We start from the raw sequence: 22230 nt of genomic DNA on the forward strand, positions 1-22230 counted from the left end.
GATTAAAACAATAATAATGTGTAAATATATAAAAATTTGAAAATTTAGAGCCTCAGATATGTTATTATACATACCATATATAGCTCAGGTACTTGGTTCTATGGGGGGAACCACAAACTATTATAAAATCCAGGGTTTTCCCACCTCCTCTGAGAGACAAGTTTTGTCCCTCCAACAGTACTTTCAGCTCTGTTGGGAATGAGTGCTTTATGTATGTTCCATGTATCTGCTCACAGAACTTTCCATTTTCTATGTTCTTGATAGTGTTTCCCAAATTAGTGAGACAAGTGGGCTACTGTGGATGGCTGCTCATTTTCTTTCCAGGCTCATTCTGAAATACCAGGGCCTTGACGAAAACCCAACAGACATCTGATCAACACCGGGGAGGACGTGCCCGGGAGCACCCTGGCTAGCAGATCTAAAGCTGGCCTTCCTCCAACCCAATACCTCCCATGGTATGGGATGCTTGGAAAATCACAGGAACAAACACACTCTTGAAGGATTCAGGTCTTGTTCAGAAAGTTCCCAGGACGTCTGAAACTCCACTACACCCCATGAGAAAGAAATAAAGGGAGGTCACGGGGTGCCAGGTTAGTAACAGGCTGTACCCAACAGGACCATGCAGCTGAGGAGAGAACTAGACAGGAAGGGGGGATGACTCAGCCAAGTAGCTGGAAGTGTCTGGGGCTGTGTTCCATGGGACAAAGGACTGACCTCCCAAATTGTCTCATCTACACTATGATAGGCTCATTCCAAACTCAAAGCTATCCAGAATGGGAAAAGCCATGGATCAGGGGCAAAATAATGACACACTTACACCACACACACACACACACACACACACACACACACACACACAACTTTCAAGAAATAATGATGTATAGCAATGTATTCCACTCCAGGGTGGTCATTTCATTTTTTAAAATGCTGGTCCCAGTCCATTAAAATGATATCACCATGCACTAATAGGTCATCACCTTAGATTTTTAAAACATAAATGTATTCCAAAGTCTTTAATGTGTGGATGAAAAAGCTCAGATTTTACAAGGTCAAATCCAAGGTCCTAAGACCACTTTCTTGCAGAACCAGGACCAGGTTACACCAAGGTAAACCCAACAGTCTAGTAATTAGAACTCAACTCAAGGAATTCCCCTCCCTCCCGAATCTCCCTAGTCAGAATTCATTTCTACCCCTGCCCACACTTCTAGGGAATGATTAACACTGTTTGAATATGGTGCCAGGGCCTTGGGTATCTGAGGTAGGCATTCTACCATTGATCTACAGCCCAGACTGTCTTGATTTTTTTTTTTTGACACCCAAAAGCCAGATGCCCTGATGTCCCTCTAACCCTAGAGGCACAGTTCCAAGCCCAGTGGTCCATGGCACTGTCCACATCACCAAACTGATCACTCTGCTCCTCTCCTCTGCTGCTCGCTTGCCCTGAGTCCTGCATCCTCAAGGTGGGACAGGAAGCTTTCCTAGAGGAGGAGCTGAGCTTCCTAGCCCACACAGAAGAACCCTGAAGGGCAGGCATCATGCTTCGTGAATCCTGATACACGATTCCCAAAAGACAATAAAAGTCGGTGATTTGGTGCCATCCAAGTCAAATCCTCAGTGCCCTGGGGAAAGGCCAGCATTTAAAATCCAAAGAGCAGCCTGTCTCCCTGGGGCTCTACTTCTAGATTAAAAGATCATGAGTCCCAAGAGCCTGCTTGCCAGTCAGGCTCCGTCTCTCCTAGAGAGCCCAGCATGAGTGGGGCACGTGGAGTGTGAGGCAAATATCTCTCCCCACTTCCATCTCAGCAGTTTGTACTCTATTCCTCGGGGGACTCTCTCCACAGTCCTTGCTTTGAGGGCCCACAAGCTCCCAACCACAATGGCTCTCACAAGACCATAAAAATCAAACTCATCCCATCAGAGATGTATCTGTCCCTGGCTTAAACCACTGAGGTCCCAAGTGTGCTGTATGTCTCCACTCAGGTTACCCTCAGCAGCTTTGATGATGTTCATAAAATCACATTTTCCGTGTCCTCGTGCCCGAGGAGGGGGACTCACTCCTATATCAGGGCTCTAAAGAATGATGGGTTTTGCCAAATCCAACCAGGCACCTACTTTTACAAATAAAGTTTTATTGGAACACAGCCACACCCACCTTGTTGGCTATTGTATGTGGCTTCTTTTGCTCTTTAGGACAAAGCTAAGAATACGCAGCAGAAACCCTGACCTGCAAAGCCAACAGTATTTACTACTCAGCCTTTTACAGAAAGGCTGCCTGTGTGTACCACACCTGGTGTTCTTAATTCTCCAGTCTCATTTTCATCCGTGCCTGGCTCCCATGCCATGGGGGCCTCGGTCTGTCTGCCAGCTCCCACTGGAGAATGCTTCCTTCCCCCCTCAACTGAGATGAGCCTTGGGAACAAAGCCCTCTTACAGAAAAAGAACATCACAGCAATAATTTTTCACCCTCATTCTATGTTGAATTGAATTGATAATATCTTGATCTACTGGGTCAAATGAAAGTTGGTACCACTTGCTTCTTTTGATGCATTTCAAAGTGGCTACCAGAACATTGAAAGCTAATCTAGAGCGCACCCTGTTTCTAGGGACAGCTCTAGGCTAGACTCCACAGGGGTCAGGAGAGGCCTCAGGAAGGGGCCACGTGGTGTTTCCGGGTTTGCAGGCCTCACTCAACTCTTCCGTTGTTACACAAAAGCAGCTGCAGACAATTCATACAGGAACGAGCTTGCCTGTGCCCTGGTACACCACACTCACAAACCCAGGTCGCTGTCACAGGTAGCCTGCGCGCTTCATTTGACAACTGCTTTCTAGAATATTAATAGTATTTTAAAAGGGGTCCAATTCTGGGAAATTCCGTGCTATTCTTTTTTGCAGAATCTTCAGAGAAAAGCCACATTTCACTCAACTAAAGTTGGGAAGGGGGTCCACTGTGGACTCCCGGACCCAGGGGGTCCTGGGGCCACAAGGCAGCCCGCGCAGCCCAGGGACTCTCTAACCCTGGCACCCACCAGCCGCACTCACTTGGGCGTGTGGGCCTCGTCCACGCGGTGACCCAGCTGGAACTCGTGGGATTTGCTCCGGTGCAGGGCTGTGAAGCCTGGGATCAGGTGGATCAGCTTTCGAGAGGAGGGCGGCGGGGTTCCAGGGGGCTTCAGCTTGTTCTTCCTCCTCGTGGGCGGCGTGCCTGGTGGGGTCACCGTGGTGACGATATTTGGGGTGCGCGGTGGGGTGCGGACTGTGTGCCGCTGCCGGGGAGATGGGGGCAGGGACCGGTGGCCCGACTCCAGGGGCGGTGGCGGGCACAGGCCTGGGTAGGCGTCCACAGTGAGTCTGTCCACGTGAGTGTACACGGGGGCTCCGGGCGTGGGGCTGGCGTGACAGTAGTGCTGCACGCACTTGGGCTGGACTCGGGGGCTCTGGGAGAGGTGGGTGCGGATCCACGGCGTGGGCTCCGGGGCACACACGGGATTGTTCTCCTTGCCCGTCTCCGTGGTGGGCCACTGGATGGTCCAGTCTTGTTTGGAGAGGTTGCCTCCTGAGTTGGAGCAAAGGAGCAGAGAGACAGTGGATGAGCCAGGGAGGGGGGAAGCGCGGCACCTCGCAGCATATGCACAGCACCTGGCATCCCACGCACCTTATAGGGCATGCGCAGTACAGCACACTGCGCCTGACATCCTACGCGTGTTCTACAACATGCACCTCACATCATACGGGCGGTACATCACGTGTGCCTTCCGTCATATGCCCGTGACAGCATATACACATCACACATATGCATACCACATCATATTATATTATCTGTGAATTTGTATTTTTAAATGTGTTTGGTACAGGCTCTCCCTTCACAGCGAACTTGTAGTGATCCTGTTTTCAGCCTCCCCAGCACTGGGATTACAGGCATGCGCCACCACACCCAGTCTTGGCAGCAGGCTCAGTATGCCCAGAGGTGGAGCCAGCACCTCATGTGGTGCCAGGGATCGAACCCCAGTCCCTGCTCTTGCCTAAGCAGGTGCTTAGTCCACTGAGCTACCTCATAGGCCCTATTATATGTAAATTATATCACATGTGCATTATATCATCTGCACATTCTATTCATCAGCACATTTGCAAAAGCCAGTCATACCCTCTGGACCTCTCCAAAAAGAGAATGGAATCCCTGAATTCCCTCACTTAACATCCTTGCTTTCCATTGCCTTCCACAGCTCAAAGCTCAGAAAAGCCATGAGAATATTTTGATATATTGGGTCAAATGAAAACTGGTATCACTTCCCTTTTAAGCTGCCAAATGCTCCAGCATTGTTGGGTGACTTAACGTACTCTCAAGCATAACTTTTCCCTTCTGTGGTGATTTTACCAAAAGACCCCCATGCAAGATCCTCAAATTCTCCAGAAGCCCAGTTCGTGCGTGGCCCTTCCCTGACCACTGCTGTGGCCGCTGCCCTTGTGTTCTGGGTGGATGTTGCTGAGTGTTCATTTGTAGATTCATCTAACAAACACTTCCAGAATGCCAACTATGTGCCAAGTACTGCGCTCAGTGAAGGGCCAAGGGACAGCAGCACCAGGCAAGGCCCTGGCCCTGAGGCGGACTTTCTGCCAAAGTGGAGCAAGGAGAGGCAAACAAATGCACTTGCTGAAGCACCGCATGTGGCTGTAGCGCTGGGAGGGAAGGAAAAGGGATGATAAGATAAACGGTACTGCCACGGGGCACAGTCCACACAATCAGGCACCACTGCTCAGCCGTAAACAGGAACCTGGACGGACCTCCGGAGAATTATGCTAAGTGAAAAGGGATAATCCCAAATGTTACACACTGTCTAGTTCCTCCTACACAGCATGTTTGAAATGGCTACCCTTTAGAAAAAGAGGACGGACTGCTGGTTGCCAAGGCTGCTTAGGAGGAAGTAGATATGGCTATAAAAAAAAAATAGTGCTCTCTCTGTCTCTCTCTGTCTCTCTCTCTCTCTCTCTCTCTCTCTCTCTGTCACTCTCTCTCCCCCCCCACTCTGTTTCATTTCTTATGTTTTTTTGTTTTACAGGGTCTCACTAGGTAGCTTGGACTCATAGTGATCCTCCTGTTTTCAGCCTTCCCAGCACTATGATTATAGGTCTTAGCAGCCGGCTCAGTGTGCCGGGGGGTGAGGCTGGCACAGCACATGGTACCAGGGATTGAACCCTGGTCCCTGCGCTTACCTAAGCAGGCACTTAGTCTGCTGAGCTATCTCACCAGCCCTTTACCACTCTATTTCTGAGTATATATTTTTAAATTTCTGTCTAAATAAATCCTTTGTAGAAAAGAAAGAAAGCAAGAGAGCAAGCAATACAATGCATGCTACATAGTCCAGCATTTGGCCACGGTGGAGTACATGAACCTACACAGCTGATGAAATTACACAGAACGAAATACACACACCACCCGAGTACCAGAAAAACTGGGGAAATCTAGAAAGGGTCAGTGCATTGCACCAATACCAATATCCTGGCCAGGTTTTACAAAATGTTACCATTAAGGGAAAGTGAGCAGTGTGCCTGAGGAATCTCTCTGTATTATTTTTTACTGGTGCTTGGGAATCTACAAGTACCTCAAAAAGTTTAATTAAGAAATTAAAAATGAAACCCCAGAGCAGAGTCTCAAGGGAAGCCTCCTAAAGGAATAGAAGCATAAGCTGGCATCCAAAGGACGAGAAGGGGATCTCGTCATGCCAACAGCTGGGACCAGGCACAGAGGGTGGGGGCACAGTGAGGGCAGGGGCACAACGGAGGAAGGGTTGATTTGCTGCTGCTGCTGCTGCTGCTGCTGCTGCTGCTGCTGCTGCTATCATATTTTAGGTCTTCCAGAAGTATTAAAAAGGATGGAGAATTTCTGTTAAGATCCCACTGTAATGATTTAGGTTTTCAGCCTTGATAAAAGTTAAATTTTTAAAAAAAAAACCCTAAACCCAATAGTGCTCCCCATCTGCTGTATTGAGAGACACCTGCTAGCTAAAGATGAGACCCTCAGGCAATATCCATGCTAAGAGATGTCAACACAGAAAGGTCAAATGATAGCAGATATTCAGGCTTCAATGCCTCCTAAGGTGGACAGGACTTGCTCTGCTGGGTGCCTTTATGGAGGTGGGGTTCCCGCAGTAGGGTGACATGGGGACAGGTGTCCTCACCCGAGGCTGACGGAGCAGCTGAGAGGCAGCATCATCAGGTCAGGGGCTGGGCTGTGGTGTAGGTTCTACACGAGTTCAGTGGAGAGCTTGAAAGAAGGGAGACCCTTGATCTGGTTTTCATTCCTCAATATTCACACAGGCTGCTGCATGGACAGCTGTAACCAGGGAAGGGTGTCCTAGGGACCATATGGATGACAGCAGCTCTGAAACTCAGGGCAGGAGCATCGCAAAGATGAAGAGAAGACAGCACAGAAGGACAAATGGCTCAAGGTCTCACTTGGATGGGGAAGCTGCAAAGGTGGAGCAGGGAGTCAGGGAGCAGAACGTGGTAGTGAGGCGGGGAGGGCCTGCAAGGATGCAGAGGGGGCGGCTGATGGGACAGGTGGAGGAGAAGCAACTTCTCGCATTCTACAGTACAGGAGGGTAGTGGTGACTGATGATGGTGAACTGTAAGGATCCAAAATAGCTGGTAGAAGAGATTTTCAATGATCCTAGCGCAAAGAAATAGTCAGTGTTTCAGAGGATGGAATGCCAGGGACACTGACCTAATAAGGACGCATTGTGCGCCCTACAGAAATGACAAGCTGCAGCCCACAGATAGGCACAAGTACTAAGGGTTAGTTGAACTTATATATGGAAAGCCAGCCAATGTCAAGGGAGGAGGGGCTAGAGGGACCTGGGGGAAGTTACTCTGCGGGTGCTCCCTTGTTAGACAAAGGAAGGAGATTTGGGGCAGAAAGAAATGTCAACTTACAGCCAATGGACAATAACAATAATAATTACTACAACGACCCTAACAAGGGCTGATTTGTGGCCTGTTTGCCAGTTTACAAAATGCTTTTGAGAATAATGACTCACCGCACCATTTTAAATTAAATCAACTTGTTTTGTTATTACACATTCATCACAGAAGAAATTAGGAAGTTCAGACATGAAAAAAGGTGGTGTTCCTCTGTGGCCTAGTCCTCATCTCTGTTAACCTTCAGCTGTTCAGCTTTCCAGCTGGCTTGCTTTCTTCAGGGGAAAAAATGTCATAAGATAACACGATGGTTCTTCACTTGTTCTATTAGAACTGTTTCACATCTTACTTAATTTTTGTGACTCTGGGCCCAAAGGGCCAGTTTTCTTTCCATTTTGTCTCTAAGGACACTGACATGCAGAGATGAGGATGTGCCGGGGTCACATCAGAGATGGCAACGGGCAGCCCAGTGAGGAGCTCAGGCCCTCGAGCTGGGCCTGCATGTGCCGAAGCCCGCAGACCGGTGTACTACATCAGTGCCGAAGCAAGGCCTTGGTTCTCACAAGCGTCTTCTTGTTCCCTCTCCCAGGTTTTCTGGAACATTCTACCGAAGCCACCCTCATTACCTCTACCTTCAAATATGTATGCACACACATTAGCTGAGTAAGGATCAGCGTTGGGATCAAATGATGTGGGTTCCATGTCTCGCTTCCCCTCTTACTGGCTTTGTGACCTTGAGCACTCCTCAAGCCTCTCTGAGTCTTAGCTTTGCTGCCTGTGAGATGGGACCATAATAGAGCCTTCTTCAGAGGAGACGATGAGGACCCAAGGGAATGACTCCCTACTGTGCCCACTGGAGCCCTTGGCACAACACAGAGGGCTGCAGACCTCACCCCTCCAGCTGCAGTTCTCAGCCCCGAAGTAGTAGGGGTGTGTCCTGGTGCTGAGGGTTGTGCTATCCCCTCTCTCTCTGGACAGCGAGAAGCCAATGTCAGGGAGACTTGACATCTACCCAGGGGGACGACAGAAAATCAAGCCCACACAGCTTCTCCAGCATCCAGAAAGCTCTGGACTGATGTATTTATCCAGGGAATACAAACCCACTCTCAAGTTAGCTTACATAAAACACGTTTAAGAAAAGAAAATCCGTGTTTTCAAGTGACCATACGCTTCTACTACAACACAAGCCCACTCTGGGTGTTGTTCCTGCACCTACTGCCCTCCCTGAGGGACACAGACAGAATATGGGATAGGTGATCAGGGGTATCCGACTTGAAATTCTGGGTCTACCATGAGCTCTGCGACCTTGGGCAGGTACTTCACTTCTCTGAGCCTACGTGTTGAGGTTCGTATAAAGAGAACAACTGTGGTCTCACTGCAGAAGTTGAGAGAGGATTGACTGCATTCATTCAACCATTTGTGTGACAAATACTTGAACACCTTTCATACCCAGGCAGTGTTGTAGGCTCTGCAGTGGAGCCATGAACACAGCATACAAAAATCCCCATCGTCGTGGAGCTCAGATTCTCAGGGTGAAAACAGAGAAGAACAGGAAGGGGCAACCCATGACACACATTTGGTCCTGTATTGTGCATATCACATCCATGGTGGTAAGTGCCGTGGGGTGGGGTGGGGGGAGAAAAAGGACACAGAAACAATTACAAAGCTCTAGGGGCTACTTTACACAGAGGGAAATGAGGTGGTGACACTTGGGCAAACACCAGGACAAAGGGAGAGAATGAGATCAAGGGACTCAATCAGCAGGCAGAGCCCAGAGGTGACAATAATGCAGACACCTGGTGGATGACAGGAATGTGTGCTCTGGGTGCCTGAGACTCTTCTTGTGAAAGCTGCGCCATCAGCCTTGGGGCTGGAAATCTCTCTCCCTGGCCCTTGCGAGGTTCATGGTCTACTGGGAAAGACGTGCAGTCCCGCACGTGCTCGCTACAACCGCATTCCTAGGCAGAGACCCCAAAGAACGGAAGTAAGTGCTCAAATACGCGTTCACAGAGGTTCCCAGCAGCACCACTCGCAATCACCATTGTCTGCCAACTGAAGAATGGACAGGTCCCCTGTGGACTGTCCACTCAAGAGACCACAACTCAGCCACAAAAAGAACACAGTGCTGATCCCTGGGACATCCTGGGTGAACCGTGAAGACGCAATGCAAAGTGCAAAACTCCAGACACGAAAGGTCACGTACTGCATGATACCGCTTAAATGAAACATCTCAAAGAGGCAAATCTATAGAGACGTGGAATTGATTTGTGGTTGTCTGGCACTGGAGGTAGTAGGGGAAGAGAAGCAACCATCAATAAGTTTGTGGTCTCTTTTTGGGTGATGACGAAGCTTAGGAGCTACCTATTGGCCATGCTTGCACGGCGCTGAATGCACCAGATGCTGTGGAGTGTAAAGTAGTGAGCTGTATATGATGTGAATTTCACGGTGGTGAAATGATTCAGTGAGTACTCACAATTCCAAATGCAGACGCCTGTGTCAGAGGTGACACCAGGGCCTCTGTGAACCTGCCAGCTCTCGTGGGCATGGGGAAGCTGGGATCTTCCGGCTGCAGCTGCAGGCCCAGAGTGAGGCCCTGGCCCAGCAGCCATGCCAAGAGAGAAGCTCATGTTCCTTGGATCATGAAGGAGGATGAGGTATGTGTGAGTTTCAGTGGGACCCGAGGCCCTGCTCCCAGCAAGGGAAGGCCTGGGAAGTGGTCCCGGCTCCTCAAGGTCAGGACCCTGCTCCTGATGTTCCTGTCATATGACAGCCCCTGACCCTGAGCAACTGGCTTAAAAGTAACATAGCCCACTGGATAGAGTCCTCATCCTGAAGTTTGTTATTGGTCCCCACTGTTAAAGGGCAAAGGATGGTGCTACACACCCACCACATTTTGTGTCCTCTGGTCATTAAGACAGCCAAGAAATGCTGGGCACACCCATGGGCACACTGGGCATCTGTCCTTATTGCTCAGCAGGACTTATTGTGTGCAGGGGAGGGACACATCTGGGGGTGGCAGGAGCCCAGCCTGAGGCTGCTGGAGGTGGTTGGATGGGAAACGCTAGGGAGCTGGGATACAGGAGGCAACAAAGATGGAGAAAGGGCTACTGACTGTGTGCAAGGCCCCTAAACAGTCAACATCTAAGGAGAACTGACTATGTACCAAGGTTCTATAGCCACACAAGCATCCTTTGGGATAAGCAAAAAGTACCATTTTATAGATGAGGAAACTGAGTCACAGAGAGGTTAAGGGATTTGCTAGAGGCCACACAGCCAGGAAAAAGGCAGCCGGAGTTGGGGTGTGCTCTGTACCCTCCACTCCAGATTGATGTCCCCCTGCTAACATGGGTGCAGCACTGAATTCAGTGTTAGGGAACACAGGAGACAGAGGTGAGCCCACAAAGATGGCTAGGTCAGGCCGCATGAGCAGTTCCTGCAAGATGCCTAGCGGGAGATGCTCGGCTGTGGCTGACCCTCCCCTGCCTCTTCTCCCCAGGCATCGTGGGATCATGCCCTGGGAAAAAGTCATTTTTCTATCCTAAGAGGATGGATCATTAAATTCTAAAATCCCCAGAGCCTACCCAAGACAGTGTCAGGCTCATCTTTGATTTTCTTTTTCTTTTTCTTTTTTACAAAGACATGACATGATTTAATCAAATTCTCTTGCTCTCTTCTCTCCTGTCTGATGCTGAACCTCCAGAGCAGACATCGCACGACCCAGAGTCACAGGTGGGCCGGGAGAATGTCCCTCACAGGCTGATCCCTTCTCAAGAGGGGAGGCGCCTCTGCGTTCATTCAGAAGCCTTTCTTCCACACAAAAAGAAAAAGAAAGGGGCTGGGGAGATGGCTCAGTGGAATAAGCGCTTCCTTGGCAAGTGCAAGGGCCTGAGTTCAATCCCCGGTTCTGCAAAAAAGAAAAAAAGAAAGAAAAGAAAAAGGATCGCTAGCAAGCAAGAAATTAGGAGGGTTTACTTTTTTACCGTGTACAGGAAACCCTGGGCTCTGCCACGTGACACTTTGGAATTAACTTGCCCTTCCATTTGCTTGCTGTGACTCAGTTTTCTCACCTGTGGAATGAGAATAATGAGTTTCCCCCTAGACTGTTCTGTGGCAAGTAGAACACTTAGCTTAATCCCTAGCACGCAGCAAGTGATGTACAAATATTTGTAAAATATAGGTGATACCAATTAGTCTAGATCCTTCTGTCACGTCTGAAAGGTGAAATAAAGTACATGCATAACATGCCTCATGCCTGACGCGGAGCCGTGCTCAAAAACCAGTATCCCGTGCTCAAAAACCTTATCCCTGCCCCCCTAGAAAGCAAATTCATGGGATTAAATGTGACTGAGCCCGTGCTGTGGGGTGAACCATGTCCTGTGAAGTCCTAACCTACAGCGCTCCGAGTGCAAACAAGGCGAGTTTACACCAATCTAGTGCCTGGCGTCCTTACCCAAAGATGAGGGAACACACAGAGAAGCTGGAGTGAAGACAGACGCAGAGACTGGAGCAATGCGGCTCCAAGCCAAGCAACACCCTGGATGGCCAACACCTACCAGAAGCTGGGACAGAGAGGCCCGGGACAAATGTCCCCCAGAGGCTTTAAGGGATTGGGGCGCTGCAGACACCTTGATTTCACACTTCCAGCCTGCAGTGCATAAATCAATATTCATGGTCTTAAGCTACTTGGTGTGGGATGGATTTGTCGCTACTGCATGGAGTTGTCATGCACAGGGTAGGAGACTGGCTCTCACAGTGTCACAGTTAGGGGCTTCGGAGCTCCTCCTGCCTCCCCGTAGCGCAAGGGTCCTAATGTATTTCAGCAGTGAGTATTGGATAAACGAAAGGAGGTGGCTAATATCAGCTCCCAGAGCTGATAGCACCCTACACCTGCACTTTCCCTCTTCCTGACCCGGCATCACGCAGCTGAGCAGGAGCCTGCTGCCCCTAAAGACAGGTGGGTTCGCAGACATTGCACTGAGTTCACGAGACACCGGGCTGTCCCCATGTCCATGGCGCCTTTCTTAAAGTTGGCTGAGTCTGACAGTGGAGAAGGAAGGAGGAAACGCTCAGCCCCTCTTATTCCCAGCCCATCAAACCTTCTCCCTCCCTCCTTCTCCCTTCTCCCCTCCTGCATTTGAAAATCAGAAGTGTGGGGGATGAAGAAGAAAAAGTCTTATTTCATTACCCAAATTGCCAGCTGGTAAACTGACGGGGACTCCACTCCGCTCCGTGCCTCGCGGAGGGACTGTATTATATCAGCTCTATGCTCTCCCTTTTGATCCTCTTTTTAATAAAGGCTGAGGGGAGAAAAGGTAATTTTTCATTTAAATGGAGAAGGTGTGGCAGCAAGAGGCTCTGGGGGTTATTGATCGCCACCCTTCCTATCTTGTCATCCGTTTCTGGGAAATCATTTTATTTCAAGTCTAGAAATGGGCGGGGAAAAGGGAATGGGTTTGAAGAAATGAAAGGTCTGAGGATTGATTAAAGGCATTTCAAGGTGTAGGGGTTTTTCTTTTGACATTTTCTGACAAGGGAGTAGGGGAAATGAAAGCCGTTCTCAAGGGAGAAAATTATTTCCGAAAGTCTAGGCAAGTGTCTGACTTCTTTGTCCCTTCCCATTAAAACTGTATAAGCAGGCTAACACGGGGCTGAGAACTCGTCTGCCTCTCTGAGTCCGCGGCAGAGCATGTATTCACCTTAGCTTTTCAGAGGGACAGGTGGCAGGAGCCCCTATTCCAGGGTTACTGCTCCTTGGAACTTTCATGAATATCTCAACACGCTTGTTAGTTTAATCCTTACAACTTTCTGGCAGGAAGCAGAACTTTTAGTTACTATTTGAAAATCCTTATCCTCATGGGGACAGCTAGTCATTGTAACGGTAATGACTGCTAACACAGATTGCACATTCCCAGTCCCCAAATCCAAAATGCTCCAAAACCCGAAACTTTTCCAGGGCTGCCACAAGTGGCCAATTCCACGCCTGACCTCCCGTGATGGCTTAACAGTAAATACGCAGGCACCCTAAAAATACTGAATAAGAGGCCTTTTGATCTGCCTGTGGAAGGAGTGGATGAAACATAAATGAGCTTTGTGTTCAGACAGGGTCCCGTTCCCTAAGATATCCCACTATGCAAAATCTAAGGGGAAAAACCTGAAATCCAAACCACTTCTGGACTCAAGACTTCAAGATAAAGGAAACTCAACTTTAGTACTGATTGACATTGCTACCATTATTTGCTGTTAATGGTAATCATGGTCACTATTTACTGAGTACATGTTATGTGCCAAGGACTAGTCCAGATATTTTTTTTTTTTAATAATTGTATCGAGAAACAAACAGCAATAAGACAGTTTCAAAACCGATTAGAACAGTTTCAATAATTAATACATTGCATATTGTACAAGATGCAGACATGATATCCTGTCCACAAACACTATTAGAACAAATCTTTCTATTCACTGAATTAAGAGAAAGTAGCTGTATATCTATCCTATTTTGAATATACAGATACAAAATGGTCGTTCATTTGTATCCCCTTTTTTTGTTTAGTTTTGTCACAGAAGGGTATTCCATTGTCATTTAAATATTGTAGGTGCGAGAATTCAGCAAAATATTCCAATATAGTCCAGTAGTCCATAGTAGTGGAAGGCAAGGAGAAAAGCTAGGAAACGGGACAGGGGCAAAGCCATGCATTTATATCTCAGGCAATGATCCTGAGAATCTTCAGCAGGCTTTTTTTTGTTTTGTTTTGTTTTTTACAAACAATCCCCAAGCTTTATTACACAGGTTGTGACCCCCTCCCCAAAGGCACTTCATAGGTAACAGCAACAACAGGACCCAAGCTGAAGCCTCATGGCCCTTAGAAGCTCTGGGCAGAAGGACAAAGGGTCTTGTTGAGGCAAGTCTGGCAGCGAGGATGGACGGGCAGGCAGATCTGCTGGCCAAAGCCCACCAATAGCCCGTTGACCTCACTCCATAGCTCCCTGGGCAGCCACTCTTCTAGGGCAATGCAGGTCTCCTCAGGGGATCTGGTCATTCTCTTGGTCCACCTCAGTCGATTAGCAATTCTGTGCACGTGTGTGTCCACTGCTAGCGTGTTGTCATCTGTCTGCAGGATGCTGTCTACTGTCAGACCCCGGGCCCGAAGTCGCTGCATGGCGCCTGCTGTCACCTGGTCTTTGGTCTGGCTGGAAAGCATCAGAGCTAGCAGCACCTGGTATCTTTGTACCTTGGGTGGGGCACTGGAGTCATAGCAGTGCTCAGCCCCTAGTTGGTCCACAGGCGCATCCTTCCTGCTTCTCATGGTGCGGATATTGGCTAGCTCCTGCTTCCAGTCCCGTGGCTCCCAAACTGTCACCTCAAGGGGGTCAGTCCCCTCATTTTTCTCACCATCTGAGGCCTCATAGGCCACGTGCAGTTTCTGCACCTTCCGCTGTCGTTTCACAGGCCTGTGTTTTTTTCTTCCTTTACCTGCAGCCACCTCTCGGTTCCCAGGCGGAGGGGGCTCTTCCCCATTTCCCAGCGACCCAAAGCCAGTTGCTTGGCTTTGGCTGCGAGTCACCATCCTCACCGCCGCTTTCATGTCTCTTCAGCAGGTTTTTGAAACTAGCAGTTAATTGGTAGGATTCTTACCCTGACTAACTATATATGCTGATACCTGTGAACTAAGCAACTGCACTGAAGACAGCAACATGCAATAGGAGAGCCATGCTTGAGTTACGTGAATCATCTCACACCACCCAAAGGAAGGAATGCTGCTGCAGTCTCCACTTCACATCGGGTGAATCAAAGAATTTTCTAGAAGAATGAGGTACTTGAGGTCACCCAGCCAATAAGCAGTAGGTTGGGGCTTCCAGTCCAGGTCTGAACCCCTCAACATTAAGAATTTTCCCCGGAGCCCTCTGAGGGAATTCAAGGCCTGGTTAGACATCCCATAGATTGATAGCAGCATCAGGAACTACTCCTTCCAACCCTCCCAATCAAAAGAGATCATTTACCACAACCCCAGAAAGCACGAAACCTAAAACCAAGGAAGGACTTTGAATTTCCGGTTCATAACATACGCACGAGGAATCCATGTAAGGACAAATGAAAAACATGACCTATCTGTCACTAAAGCAATTTGACGTTGGTGGAATGTGACATGTGACTAAACCACACGTCCTGCTGGATCCTGTCTCCACCCCAGGACCTCCCTGCATGGACCCAAAGAGATGTAGTGACCCCACTCCGTGCAGGTGACCAAGGAGATAGGACAGGGCACAGGGGCATGGACCCCCACTCAGTAATGCCACCCAGCTCCTCCTCTCTAGGACAGCCACAATTTCATGACCCACCAAGAGATCTGGTGACATTAACCTTCCGTCACTAACTTCAGGGTAGTTTTCTATTTTATCAAAGTTCTTCTTTAAAAATGTACAAATCCCACGAACCATTTTAAAGTGTAGAACTCTGTGGCATTTAGCACATTCACAACGTTGCATAACCACTGCCTCTGTAAAGTTCCAGAACACGTCCGTCATGTACAGAAGAAAACCCATGCCCACCTGCAACCATGCTGTAGCTCCCGCCAGCCCCTGGCAACCACTAACCTGCTTTCTGTCTGGCTTCTTGTACTTTGCATAATGCGTTCAAGGCTCACCCATGTCACAGCATGTGTCAGTACCTCCTTTTTACAGCAGGGGGATACGTGTACGCTCTGTTTTGTTTCTGTGTCCATCAGCTGAGGTTGTCCATCCCTTGCTCCAACCTTTTGGTGGCTGTGCATTGCACGGCTGCTGATGGTGATGGTAATGACGGCAGAGAGAATAAAAGAGTTGATGATAGATGTACAAATGTTTGTGTGGACACCTAGAACTCTGGGCATATTATACCTTCTGCGGGCTCACGTGGTAACTCTGCTGAACCACCTGCACCATTGCACATTTCTTCCACCTATGGTTCCAGTTTTTCCATATGACAAAATTTGATCTCATTTCAACATCGTCTTCATGGTCCCCATCATCATCATCCAAGTGAGGGCTTAACAAAGCATTGCCATAATGTCCCCTGGGTGCTTACTGTGGGACAGCCAACCATACCACCTCCTCTCAGCCTCTACTCAGACCTTACGTCATTTAATTCTCACAACAATCTTGTGAGGCTGGAAAGATAACAAGGCTCTGGAAAAGCAGAGTTGTTTTCCCGAGGCCACTTCTCTCATCCCTTTGCTCCAACCGTAGAGCCCATTTGCTACGTGACTATCCAACTTACAGCACATCTGAATGCATCCTCCCAGCCAGGCAGAAATCAAAGTCCCCATTTCCTATGGATTTCAAGCATATTCCTGTCACAGGAAGGAACTAGATTTAATGCTGAATACTATGGGCTCCATGGAATCCACAGTGTATGTTATGAGACCCATTTTTCAGATAGAAAAACTGATCCCAGAGAAGAGAAAGAACATTCCCAGTGTCATTCACCTAAGAAGCCTCATGATTATCCAGTTTCAAACCTCACATTCTGTCCCCTGCCCCATGTAAACACCGTTTCCAAAGCTACCATTTTAATTGTCAGGTTCAACTGATCTTGTGGCGGGGCTGTTCCATCTCTGAAATGCAAGGAGCCACAATCACCATCCTCTGGACATTTGTCACCCTTCCTGTTAATCCCACCAGTTCTGTTCCACCTTAGAAGTACTGCGGTGAAACACCACCCTGTGCAGTAGCTCTGCGAGACAGCAGAGTTGTATCCTGGAGGTAGGGGTTCGAGCCAAGCCATGGAGATGTTAACTGCAGCCTGAACTCTCACAAGTACAGTCTGGGGGTGTTGGGGGCTAGAGGCAACTCTCAGGAACCCATTTTCCACACTGATTCAAATATGTCCATGCTGCTGGAGGAAATGGGGTCTGCTGTTGGCTACCCTGGGTTCTGGGGAACCACGGTGCTGAATGCCCACGCCCATGCCACTGCAGCTCCCCACAGCCACCCATGGACTTGTGGGTGCAGCCGAGGGACAGCGCACTGGAAGGCAGATTCCTCCATCCCAGCCCATCCCAGCAACCCTCTGTCCTCCTCTTGATTCACTTCACTACCAGCCTTCACCACTGAGTGGGATCCCTCTGTTGTACATTCGGCCATCCTGGTGATTTTGCTCTTTAACAAGCTGCAAAGACTGGATTAGCAAATACTGCACAGTGCTCCCAGGACAGATTTGGCGTTAGCTTCCATGTGTCTCTAGTCACAGGTTTTCACCCACTGATGCATAGATCAATACATTTAATGCATGACTCTGTGTAAACACACCCAGTTAACCAACACAGCTGATTCGCTAAGACTGAGCCCACAGTCCATAGCTGTGTGACTTCATCCCAAGTGACACATGTCGCCTGACACATGCCTCTTTCCCATAAGGCACATCACAGCTTCCATGCTGTCAGGAACACGGGACAGAACTTCAGTACTATCCTATCCATGGGCCACTTTCCACAGCCAAATCACCAACAAAGAGCATTGCAAATATGGAAACGCCACAATAAGGTCAAGGCTGAATTTTTGGACTCTTGCTCACGCTATGAGAGCTGACGCAGGCAGATACATGTCACCCTGTTCCACCCCAGCCGGGAATGAGCCCATCACTTGATAAACTTGTACTACTCTTCTTGTGCAAGAATTGATTGGGGGTACACATCAACTTTAGCAAGAGCGGATTCACAAATATGGACTCCTGTTATGGTTTGTATCTAGTTATCCCCCAAAGCCTCATGTAGTCATTGTGGTGGGCTTCTAGAGTTTGTGATTAATTCCGGATCCAATGCTGGGATTATGGGAGTGAGTGCTGCTGGGATTATGGGAGTGAGTGCTGCTGGGATTATGGCTGTGAGTGCTGCACCCATCCTGGGGCAGATAGCCTGAAGCAATATAAGGAAAGAAGAGGGGGCTCCCCTCCACCTCTGCTGCTGTTGTAGTTGCCTCTGCTCCTGCCCTTTTGCTCTTGCTGTTTTGCTGTTTTCCACCCACATGAATGGTTGCCCTCTGCCTTGTGCCTGTCTGCCTTGGAGTCAGCTGAGTATGGACTGAAACCTCCACAAACTGAGCTAAGTCAACCTTTCCCTCCTTCCTTTTGGGCATTGGGTATTTGGTCTCAGCAACCAGAGAAAAGTAACTGAGACAACTCCATAAACAGGGAGCACTGAATGTATTTATGTATTTATTTATTCATTTATTTTTTTAACGTAGTAGTAGAGATTGCAATCCTCCTTCCTTGGCCTCCCAGAGTGCTGGGGTTACAGGCATGTACCACTATTCCCTGCTTTTCTTTCCTTTTTAGGTCATCTTTCCACTTACAGGAAACACTTTAGAGCTTCTCTCAGGCATAACCAAGTTATCAGCTTCACTGGTCTTGTGTTTGAGGCTATTGTTAGCTAAAACAAAGGTTACTTGAACTCAAGCACTATGATACATGAGTGATCGTTACATCTCTGACAAAGCTAAACAAAAAAGGGGATATAAATGAAGGACCATGTTGTGTCTGTATATACAAAATAGTTAGGATACATATACAGCTACTTTCCCTTAATTCAATGAGAAGAAAGATTTGTACTGTTAGTGTTTGGACAGGATATCATGTCTACATCTTGTACTATGAATAACTATTATGAAGACAACAAGATGCGATGTATTAATTATTGTAACTGTCCTACTAACCTGTTTTGAAACTGTCTCTTTGCTATTTGTTTCTCAATAAAATTAATAATAAAAAAGACAACCAAGGGGCATCCAAGTGACTATCAGGTGGATAGCACATGCTTCGTGGATACTCTGGACCAAAGGGTGATTCATGTCCCAGGTGGCTGGAGCCGGTTGGCTCAAGGCTCCATCACCTTGCTCTGAACAGCTGACAACTTCAAACTTACAAAATGCTTTATTTCTGGAATTTCCCGTTTAATATTTTTGACAGTGTATCACAGTGATAAAAAGCAAACCCACAGATGAGGGGTGAGGATTGCACCACCATATTTATGATTGTACTTCATGAATACATGTTAGTGTTACAGGATGATGACAGAGGCATTTCACATATCCTAATCAATTTCAATCACAATAACCTCCCCCTGTTTGTCCCCTCCCCGTCTCCTACTAAAAAAGAAGCAGGCCTATGAGCTGAATAGATAACCAAAGGGTATGTGAAAGAAGCTCAGATAACCAAAAGGGATGTGAAAAAATATTCAACATCTCTAGCCCTAAGAGAAATGAAAAGTCAGACTACACTGAGATTCCATCTCATCCTGCTCAGAAGAGCTAACATTAAAAATACAGAAGACCACCAGGGTTCAGTCCCTGACACCATGTGCCAAGCTAGCCCCACACCCAGCACCTGTGCCAGCCACCGAGACCAGGCTTAGGGGCACACGCCTGTAGTCCCAGCCCTGGAGAGGCTGAAAACAGGAGGATCACTACGAGTCCAAGCTGCATAGTGAGACCCTGTACCAAGTACATTAAAAAAGAGAAGAAGACCATAACTACTGGTAAGAGATGAGGAAAAAGGAACTCTCTACATACTTGGTGGGAATGTAAACTATAGTCCCTGTACTGGACCCAGCTCTTCCCTTGTAGGTATCTATGTGTTAAAGACCTCCTATCACCGTGATCTGTGCATGCCCAAGTTTACACCAGCACAACCTATAATAGCCAACCCTTGTAAGTGGCCTATATGTCTATCAACAGATGCTGAATGGCTAAAGAAATCCTGGCATTTGCACGCAGTTGGGTACCTCTCTGCCAAAAGGATAAGCTTGAGTCACCTGCAGGAAAATGAATGTGAATCAGACATACAAACTTAATATCCCATGTTTTCCTCCCTATGAGAAACCCAACTTATAAATAAGTTAAAGAACAAAGTAAAAGATAACAAGAAGCAGGGAGTAAGACTTTTGCAAAGGGGAAAAGAAACCAAGAGCTGGAGGAACAGGGGAAGGAAGGCAGGGAAAGGAGATGAAAGCAATATTATGATTCGTTATGTGCAGGCAGCACCTCCCCGTGAAGGCAATTATCACGTGCTGCAAACATGGACTCAGAAAAACTGAAATTTAAAAAAGACACCAAAGTTGTCAAGATGGAAAAAAGAAATTAAGAAGTCATTATGGAGAGCCCTCCAAAACTTAAACATCGAGAAATCATATGGCGACTCCTCAAAAAATTAAACACAGACATACAATTTCGGCTAGCTGAAATGGCACTCTGGAGCACATTTCCGAAAGAATTAAAGATGGGATCCTATAACGAGAATCTGTGTTTACAGCGGTGCAATTCCCAGCCAGCTGCGGAAACAGCCTGCACGCCTGTCCACAGATGGACGCATGAAGAAGATGTGGCATGTGTACACACTGAAATACTACTCAGCCTTAAAGAACAATGAAATCATATCACTGGAAGGAAAATGAAAGGGACTAGCAACCATCATACTGAGTGAAATAAGCCAGAGCCAAGAGGTCAAATGTCATGTACACTATCCATTTTTAAGTCAGGTGGGTTCAGCCTTCCCATGACCAAAATCTCAGTCCCATCAGAGCTACCCTCGCTGAGAAGCGAGGTCTGGTGGCCAGGGGAAGGCAATACTACGATGTCTGGCCTTGACTTTGCCCCTCTGGCTCTGTATCCGAGAAAAAGGCATGCGCCAGGGAGCCCCCTCAGCTGCAGCCTGGCTCCCATGCCTGTCACAGGGCAGAGTGGTCAGCAACAGAGGCCTTGCCTCCAGGGCTCCCCTAATTCCAGAACTTTCTGCCATTCCATCACTCTGCCTTCCTTGAGTGACAAGCGTTATGTTAGCTTCATAACCTCTTGTGCTGATAAATGCAGGAAACCTGAACGTGGCCTGCAATGACCTAGCATGCTGTGAAGCGCCCTGTTTTTGTGTCCAGACAAGTGACTTGGGGAGCAGTTTTCCAAATTCTTTGTCTTTCTCCTCAGCAGGCAGATTCCATGGGCTGGCGCTTGCCTGGATCTCTTTCTCTCTCTCAATTCCTCTCCACAGAGCAGTGTTTGGGAAGCTTTCTGGCCTGGCGTGGCTGGAGGTAAATTTGTTCATCTTGTGCACACAGCTTCAACCCACAGGCAGGGAGAAATGTGGCCATTTCTAGAAGCAAAGTGTTAAGCAAACCCTTCTCAACCTTTTTAACTCCTAGTATCCATGAAAGATACATTCATGGGCACCTGGGACATCGAAGCAAGCACCAGGCAAGATAATGCCTCACCACAGAATCCAGTAGGGCCACTGAGCTGACTCGCAACCCCAGCCCCACCACTTACTAGCTGTGTGGCCTTGACTCAATTGCTTAACCTCTCTAAGCTCCTGTTTTGAATACAGTAAGAGAATGATCAAAGTACCCACTTCGTATGACTGTTCAGAGAACTGGTGATAGTGAAACATCTTGTTGCTATCATTATTTAGTAGTAATTCTGTTCTGGTCCCCATGGCAGAATTTGTACGTGCAGCTTTTGGTTAGACACCTACTTATATACCGGGCACTTTCATCTAGAGAGCTTCTACCTCCGCACTGAACCTGAGACATCCACCCACTGCACGATCAAGATTCAGCGTAAAAAGGTAATAAGGCTCACTCGCAACTTGGACGCTGACTGCATGTTGAAGTGTATTTGGAAACACTGGTTAAAAACTAACATTGTTCCTCAGAAGGCTAAACGAAAAAAGACTAGAAAATGGATTCAAACAGACCTTGTACACAGGGGTCACTATAGCCTCTTCAGGGCAGCAAAAGGGAGAACAACTGAAAGACCGTGGACAGGTGGATGGTGAGCCAAAATGTGGTCCATCTGTATAAGCAGTCATTCTTTCTTAAATCTTTTATGTATGTATGTATGTATGTATGTATGTATGTATTTATTTGGTGGCCAGCATGGCATGTGGTACCAGGGATCAAACCCGGGTCCTTGTGCTTGCCAGGCAGGCGCTTAGACCGTCCAGCTATTCTCCCCAGCCCCAATCAATCGTGGTTCAGGAAAGGAAGGGAATTCTGATATGCGCTGCAACATGGCGAGCTTTGAAAGTAGTATGCTAAGAGAAGCAAGCTGGCCACAAAACGTGGCATGATAGGTCTCCATTTATGGGATTGCTCCAGAAAAGGCAAGTTTAAGAAGACAGAATTGGAATAGCGGTTCCTGCTGCTACCTGATGGAGGGGCTGGGATCGCACAACGGATACAGTTTGTGAAGAGGGAAAAGTTCTGGAGTTGGAGGATGATGGTGGCGAGGTCACAACAGTGCGACTGCAGCTCGGGCCGTGTCCACTTAGAAATGGTCGGTTTTCTTATGTGCATGTTA

At 47.9% G+C, this 22230-nt stretch overlaps 2 protein-coding genes across 2 annotated transcripts in view; both read right to left on the minus strand.

The window, feature by feature from the left end:
• Ksr2 (kinase suppressor of ras 2) overlaps nucleotides 1-22230 on the minus strand; it is a 435854-nt gene that overhangs the window by 251204 nt on the left and 162420 nt on the right. The window contains exon 4 of the mRNA XM_004636227.1: nucleotides 3040-3553. Within this exon, the coding sequence (XP_004636284.1) occupies nucleotides 3040-3553 (514 nt within the window). The remainder of the gene's footprint in view (nucleotides 1-3039; nucleotides 3554-22230) is intronic.
• LOC105742858 (endonuclease III-like protein 1) lies at nucleotides 13678-14495 on the minus strand. The gene has a single exon (XM_012515788.2). The coding sequence runs from the start codon at nucleotides 14493-14495 to the stop codon at nucleotides 13773-13775; it is 723 nt and encodes a 240-aa protein (XP_012371242.1). The 3' UTR covers nucleotides 13678-13772.

Source organism: Octodon degus, unplaced genomic scaffold (assembly GCF_000260255.1).
Source record: "Octodon degus isolate 3935 unplaced genomic scaffold, OctDeg1.0 scaffold00079, whole genome shotgun sequence".
Lineage (NCBI taxonomy): Eukaryota > Metazoa > Chordata > Mammalia > Rodentia > Octodontidae > Octodon > Octodon degus.